Raw genomic sequence first — 7,389 nt, forward strand, 5'->3', positions numbered from 1 at the left:
AAACATAGAAGTGAATTGTTACATGCATGAGTTATTATGATAAAAATAATTTTTAAAAATGTTTAGTGTATTCATAAATTGAGAGGTTAAATATTAGTAAAAAGAGTAATTAATGATTATTAAAAGATAATTAAAAAATAATTTGATGTGATTTTCAGAGGAAAAAAAAAGTAAGAGAAGAAAGAAAAATAATATTGCTTGGAGAAGGATAATATTTACATGCTAGAAACACAAGAATAATTTTAATACTACATCCTTTATCTATTTAAATTAAACTATGTATAATGATGAATAATAAAGTATAATAGTTGATATTTTTATTTTTATTTTTATTTTTATATGTCATTTTTTTTAATCATATAGAATATATATGAATTTTAATGTGATTGTTAATTACTTACAAATATTTAACTTACATGTTACTCAATTTTACCCCAATCAAACACCCCTTTAATGCCCTCTAATGTTCAAATTGACAATTTCACACAAATAAATAAATGTATAGAGAGAGGGTACTTACGTAAATATCATGAAAAGTCGAGGATAAGGTAACATAGGGAAGTAGAGGTTCAATTTAGCATGTCATCTCCACAACCTGACAATCTCTTATTATCAGGGGACAAAAAAAATAATGCTGAGAGTGCCGGGCAGTGCTTTGTCAATGGAGATAGCCTTCCACAAGCAGCTACTGATCACTAAAGTTGACAGTCTTAACCGTAAGCTCTACTCTCCTTTCTTCTCAAACTGCAACTTCATTCATATGCTAGCTACCTGAGCCTTTAATTGTGATTAAACATGTTAGGAGTTTGTTTTGTTTATATGGAAGACAATCATTGGTATTTCTGGCTTTGCTTCACATGGTTCTTCATGCTTGTATAATCACTGTACATGTACTTGATTATAAGCAATGTTCGAGGATTTTACTGAGTTGGGTTCTGTTTGATTGCTAGTTCAACCCTCCATGCCTGCCAATCATCTCACTATCTCTAATATGAGCTCATGAGGTCTGTGTAATCATTGAAATCTGTAAAATGTTTGTTCGATTCTGAAACTTGGACTGCATATTGTTGATTCCTGAGTACCACGAGAAGGAGATTTTGTGTTTCATCATGGAGCAGGAAGCTATATTAAATAATAATTGATCTACGCTTTTCCTTGTATTAGGTTGAATTATACAGGAGAAATTAGGTGAAGAGAACACTGTTTGCCACTCACAGCCATCACTTGATGCTTTTTGATATAGTTTATCCGACCTTGCATCTCTAAATAATGTAATCAAAATAGGAAAAAGAGCATGTAAATCAACGTTGCCATCAGGGCATTCTTGCATGATCATGCAACCAAGCTCCCAATCGCCTTGGCTCATATCCACCTCTACCATCTACTCCTTCAGTTGCGTCGTAGTTGTACGCGCCTTGACTCTCGTGTAGCTCGATGATGGCTAATGAGGCTGCCTTTAACATCTTCACCACCTTGGTCCAAGAGGCGCACCGCTTGATTCCCTGTGAATCAATCGCCCATTACTTTGATCTCTCCTTCTGTCTTAAATTCCGTTTGGTCTCCTTTTGATCTGGATTTCTTAACCAGTTTGATTTGATGGCATGTATAACTTGAAATTTATGGTTAAGGCAAAGCCTACGTACGTTGGCATTAAAGACTTCCGGTCTATGTTTTGTTCAAATATAGCAGCCAAGCATACAGAACTTTTCAATCACAGTACTGAAACAAGTCGCAATGTAAACAGAAATTGCTCTGACAAATTACTGGCAGTTTCATCCATTCTGATTAATTGTAGGTGACAATATAACGAGAAAGAGAAGTTCTGCACCATTTGTCCAAGCGAGTTCAGCAGACATTGCTGACAGTTCTTCTATCCATCTCAAACTCCCCAATTTGGTGAACCGACGTGGCAATTCTGTGAAGGTAACCGTTGTTCTCTTTTGACCATGCTTTCTGCATCCAATGCTAATCTTTTTACTAATCATGACTTGGTCTTAAATGACAAGCCTTTTGATCATTGCATCTGGTTGATTTTCTGCGGGAGATCTAATCTTGTTTTCTTCTTCTTCTTCTTCTTCCTGCTCAAGTACTTCTCCTTTTTCTTGAGCACCGAGTTTGTTGAGTACTAATGAAAATCTTTAGCAACAAAATAAGTTGCGCTTATATTTTTCCTTTATTGACTTTGTTACCATCTTAACCAAATGGAAACTAGGACATGATGTTCTAGCAAACTGTCCTTGAATTTCGTGTAGTTGCGGCTGCAGTTAGCATGGGCCACCAGCCTTTTGTTATGCTGCCTACCACCAACATACATTTAGCATAGGTGCAAGCCTGTTTTTTGATTCACTGACTTTGTTATTTGAGTCAGGTTTTTGGGGTGAGGAGGAGAAGGATACATCAGAAAACGGGAACTTATGTCCTATTAGAACCTGGAGAAGATGAGAAATTTGTTTCTGAAGAAGAATTAAAGGCTGTACTTAAAGGCTATCTTGAGAATTGGCCAAGACCGACCTTGCCGCTAGACCTAGCAAAATTTGAAACCGTCGATGATGCTGCTTCTTTCCTGGTAAGTTCTGTTTGTGAACTTGAAATTGATGGAGATGTTGGTTCAGTCCAATGGTATGAAGTTCGTTTGGAGTGAGAGAAGAGCTCAAAATACGATTTTCGCTAGCTCAAACCAGGCCTAGATTCTTACGAAAAACCGCTTCCATGTATGATTTTTTTTATTATGTTAGAATTCCTTCTGAAACTGTAAAATTAAAGCTGGCTAACTCTAGTATTTTGTTATCTTGGTGGACAATATATAGGATGCTGGCTTGTCACTTAATCTTCCTTGCTGTGCTGCAATTGATGTTTTCTTTGGCTGTGAAAATTCCTCTGCCAAGCTGTTTTACATACAGAGAGAAGAATCTATGTTTCAGAACGTCTTTTTTACTTTCCTAAAAGAAGCAAGTCATCTTGAATCGAACCTCATCTTGCCTATTTAATAATTCTCTGAAATGGGAAGGGCACGATGGTTTCTTTTCCATGACTACACATCTCATCTCATGAAATATTATGGTGACAGGAAAACAAGACTATTTATCCAGACGAATTCATGAAGTTCAAGAACCCATCTGATTACAAGAAACCAATCCATCTATCTGATTTAGCTTTTTGTCTGCCAACATTTATATCTCAATTTTGAAAGCCGCCACCTCACCCTGAACTTCTACATCTTGAACCTGCTACGATGACAAAATAAAAGATTTAATTCATGCACCCACAAAATAAAAAATACGAAGAAAACACAACTTTATGGAACAGAAAATAAAAGAATTTCCTACACTAAGAATTGGTATCTATTATCACAAAGTTTATATTATCCCCTGATTAAAAATCTAATCAAGAAACCAATTAAGGAATTTGGTCAAACCTTGGGCTGATTCAAACTTGGTGGCAAGAGAGCACCATCCTTTCTGTTTCTTGCAAGAAGGCCTTTTGTAATGGGTGAGATCATAAGATCAGTTGGGCTTCTATACCTTTCAGGGAACTTGAATGCCTTGGGAACTTGGAGACGATATGGAGCGCTACTTTTGCGCAAATCATTGCCTGAGTTCTCAGATTCTCGATCCATCTCTTGATCTTCCTTTGCTGGCGTTATGTAATCCAACATGGCGGGTTTGGATTGCATTAAACTCTTAAAAGGCTTTTCTTGCATATTCTCAGATTCTTGATCCATCTCTTGATCTTCCTTTGCTGGTGTTATGCAATCCAACATGGTGGGTTTGGATTGCATTAGACTCTTAAAAGGCGTTTCTTGCATATTCTCCACTGAATCGAGTATGTTCTCCATAGGTCAGTCGGCTCCGTAGTACTGAAAAAAGAGCCCCTCTTGTTTGACAAAAGAGAAAAGGTTGAAGAAACAGGATTTATGACAAAAGGTACAATCCCAGTTGAGAGAGAGAGAGAGAGAGAGAGAGAGAGAGAGAAGGGACATCTTCAAGAATTTGGAGATTGGATTTTATAGACGTGAAGAAAGTACGAGTGCACATATGAGTTTGCAACGGTGCAATTTAGGGCTCTTTAGGAAAGAAGTACCGTTGCGACTTGAAAAGTTTCAAATTTAGAAGTGAAGAAACAGGATTTATGACAAAAGTTTCAAAATGACAAATTGCATTAATTTGAGCAGATTCAATTTTAGCCCATAGTGGGTGCAAAACAGATATGCTCAAGTCAGATTATTCTGCTGCCTCACTGTGAGCTGGACCTGCATTTTTTTTCAACATAAAAAATATTAAAAAAAATATTTGAGACCCGAATTTAATTGACCATTTAAATAATATGAATAAAAAAATAAATAAATAAATAAATAAACTAATAAAAATAACAACAAAAACCGTTCAAAAAACAAGTCTAACATGGATTATAAAACAAATTAAAAAAAAAATTAAAAAACAAAAAAAAACTTAGTTAAACTAGATTTACAAGAAAACTTTGTAATTATGGAGATATAATTAGAATAATCTTGTTAAAAAAAAGCATCGGAAAAATATAATTCAAACATCAATTTCTAATAAATTTAAATGAGAATATAATAATTTAAAAAAAAATTATGAAACTCAATCTTTAACAAATAAAATATTAAAAAATAAAAATTAAAAAAAAAATATATTTTAAAAAAGATAAAAAAAATCTAATCTGAGCCTATCTAAATAAATATACAAAATTTCTAACTCAACCATAATACCAGGGTGAATGTGTTCATAAACGAGCTGAATAATAGCTCATTTATTGAACAACTTAATGTTAAAAGAGAAAAAATAAATTTATTTAAAAAAAAACATAAGTCAATTCAGGTTAACCATACCTGTGACCATGAAAATCATAAAACCATGAAAAATAAATCTATTTAGAAAATTTTTCAAAGGAAAAAAGATAAGAGTAAAAAAATAAATATAAAATTTAATAGAAAAAACCCATAGAAAATAAAATTGTAAAAAAAAAGAGATATGAGAATAACCTAATAAAAAAAAAATAATACTAAAAGTAATTTTTAATAAATCAAGTAATAAAAGATAAAATTGAAATAATTCAATTTAAAAAAAAGTCCCAAAAAAATTGTATGCCTTGGGGAGATCTCTCTCTCTCTATATATATGCCTCACTTAACGTATCGCATATTTTCTAAATGAATATTCTATTATTTCCTATTATTTTGGTATTTTGGTAACTTATAATAACATTTTCACGCTGTATCCCTTGGAAGTCTAAAATGTCATTACCAAAGAGACAATAGGTGGCAATCCGTCGCTATTGTGATACAACAAATTTCAAAAAACATAAAAATAAAGAATTGTGATAAAGCAAAACTTCAGCATTCGTTAACAAATAAAACTAACATTGGTTTGTTATTTTCTAACCGTGGGGGGAATCTGATAAGTGTAATATATATACTCCTGCTTTTTAATGTATTTTAAATTTATTTGAGGTTATTAAAAATTATTTTTATAAGTTTGGTATGTTTAATAGACTTTGTGAAGTAATTGTTAAAGATAAAAAATTCTGCGATTTATGTTTTGAACTTAGTTTTTTATTATATGTTTTCTGCTAAGTTAGAGTTCCCGAATGAGAACATGGGTCTAATCTAAATTGAAGTACACATGTCAAGTTTTCTAGAAAAGTATTATGAAAGAAAAATTGATATTATTTGGATTTTTAATCAGACCTTCAAACTTGAGTTAAAATGTTACTTGCAACAGAATGCTTTTCTTTCACACTAAATATTCAAATGAGAATATTTTAAGCTTTCAATATTGAAATGAAGTAATTCAAAAGCTTAAATTCATTTACACATCAAGGACTACAACTTTCATGAAGAACTTTAAGTTAGATTAAATATTTTTAAAGGTCAAACTCCGGACATAATCTGAAGGACGAGATAGGTCTCTTGATTTGATCAGGAAAATGATGGTGTCGAGCATCCCATTACGACTAAAAGTTAGATATAAAAATGGTGGACTTTAGAACCCAAAAAAGATACAGATCAAGCCTCTAGCATGCTATGAATAAATGAATACATCTAAGATGATAGGATATAGCAAAAAATCAAGTAAAAAACAAAGTCTAAGTTTGCAGTAGACTTGGAATTACAACAAAGTTATGATAGCAATAGAGTCTATTCAACATAAATTATAAGAAATTTATCCAACTTTAAAGCCAAGATAAAAACGAAACAAATTTAATATAATAAAGACTTCTAGTTAGCCTAATAATCCTTAAGAAATTTGGCAGCGAAGGAGGAGGATAAATAGAGTAGAACGCAGCTAAAATAGGTTCGAAAAAACATTCATTTCTTCTCTACTTATGTCAATATTTTAGAAACTATGAACTAAACTCCTAAATTCGGTTCAAGAAAACTACACACCATCTCTATTAACAAGTTGTGAGAAGTAATGTTATCATTGTAATTCTTTTAGATTCAAGTAATTATTTTTCCTTGTTCACAATTATGTTATTAATTGTTATTCAAACTTATTGAATTGTTTTATTATGACATGTATACTTTCTAGTTTATTTCAATTCGTAATTGTTGTTAAGGACTATAATAAGAAGCAAAGGAATTAATTTAATTGTTGTAACTTTCATAGAAGAATAAACTAACTTAAATTGTTAAGCTTTTGAATTTTTACTTAGAATAAATACACAGACTTTATTTCTAAGATTACTACCGAATGAATGAAAATTACTTTCAATATTATATTCGTTTGATGATAAAAAATTGATTAGAGAGTTTTTCCTAATTAATATATTCGTAATCTCATCGATTTTTCCCAGCTTTAAGAAATATTATATTTATTTGCTTGACGTAAAAGAATGTTTATTTTACTTTGATAATTAATAAATTTCTAGGAATGGATATGTGGACCCTTAAATTGATTTAACAACATGTCAATTTATTATTTCTAGAATTATTGTTTCTTGAATTTTTCATTCAAATCCCTTGTTCTTTCTAATTTCAGTACATTGTAGGATGATTAAACAAAATTCTTCTTGGGTTCGACCAGATTTTCATGATGATACTATAAATTTATTTTGTTTGTGATAATTAAGTCAGAATGATATTTTGATGGTTCTAACGACCGACCACAATATATGTCGACCAACCTCAAATTAAACACCATACAATTAATAGTTCAAAATGGTTTTCTTTTAGGCTTAATGTGTGTTTGGTAATGTGGTGTATGATAATAAACTTAATTAAACATAATGAAAGAGAGAAACATAAATAAACAAGATAAAAACATAAATGACACGACTAAAAGATTGATGTCTTCTTCCAAGTGCAGGAGTGTCGAAGTAATAAATAACCCGGCAAGACCGGGGTCGAACCACAGGGAGGTTAATTGTA

At 31.7% G+C, this 7,389-nt stretch overlaps 2 protein-coding genes across 5 annotated transcripts; one reads left to right on the forward strand and one right to left on the reverse strand.

The window, feature by feature from the left end:
• Positions 1-569: 569 nt before the first annotated feature.
• Positions 570-2,833, forward strand: CRR7 (chlororespiratory reduction 7). Its single transcript, XM_011011093.1, has 3 exons — positions 570-716; positions 1,796-1,923; positions 2,369-2,833. The coding sequence occupies exons 1-3, from the start codon at positions 632-634 to the stop codon at positions 2,639-2,641; spliced, it is 486 nt and encodes a 161-aa protein (XP_011009395.1). The 5' UTR covers positions 570-631; the 3' UTR covers positions 2,642-2,833.
• A 125-nt stretch (positions 2,834-2,958) lies between these two features.
• On the reverse strand, positions 2,959-4,116 carry LOC105114531 (uncharacterized). Of its 4 annotated transcripts, none has more exons than XM_011011096.1 (3): positions 3,749-4,116; positions 3,416-3,643; positions 2,959-3,227 (listed from the first exon to the last, which is right to left on the reverse strand). In XM_011011096.1, the coding sequence occupies exons 1-3, from the start codon at positions 3,833-3,835 to the stop codon at positions 3,171-3,173; spliced, it is 372 nt and encodes a 123-aa protein (XP_011009398.1). In that variant the 5' UTR covers positions 3,836-4,116; the 3' UTR covers positions 2,959-3,170. The 4 variants fall into 4 exon arrangements, with proteins under 4 accessions (XP_011009398.1, XP_011009399.1, XP_011009396.1 ...); XM_011011097.1 differs by having other exon boundaries at positions 2,959-3,224; positions 3,749-4,115; XM_011011094.1 differs by having other exon boundaries at positions 3,416-4,113.
• Between the last annotated feature and the right edge of the window lie 3,273 nt (positions 4,117-7,389).

Source organism: Populus euphratica, unplaced genomic scaffold (genome assembly GCF_000495115.2).
Source record: "Populus euphratica unplaced genomic scaffold, PopEup_1.0 scaffold543.1, whole genome shotgun sequence".
Taxonomy (NCBI): Eukaryota; Viridiplantae; Streptophyta; class Magnoliopsida; order Malpighiales; family Salicaceae; genus Populus; species Populus euphratica.

Coding starts and splice junctions, on each gene's coding strand:
- CRR7 (XM_011011093.1), top strand. CDS start 632: ATGCTGAGAGTGCCGGGCAGTGCTTTGTCAATGGAGATAGCCTTCCAC. Junction 717..1,795: donor TAAAGTTGACAGTCTTAACC/GTAAGCTCTACT, acceptor GATTAATTGTAG/GTGACAATATAACGAGAAAG. Junction 1,924..2,368: donor GACGTGGCAATTCTGTGAAG/GTAACCGTTGTT, acceptor TATTTGAGTCAG/GTTTTTGGGGTGAGGAGGAG.
- LOC105114531 (XM_011011094.1), bottom strand. CDS start 3,835: ATGGAGAACATACTCGATTCAGTGGAGAATATGCAAGAAACGCCTTTT. Junction 3,228..3,415: donor CAAGTTTGAATCAGCCCAAG/GTTTGACCAAAT, acceptor TTGTCATCGTAG/CAGGTTCAAGATGTAGAAGT.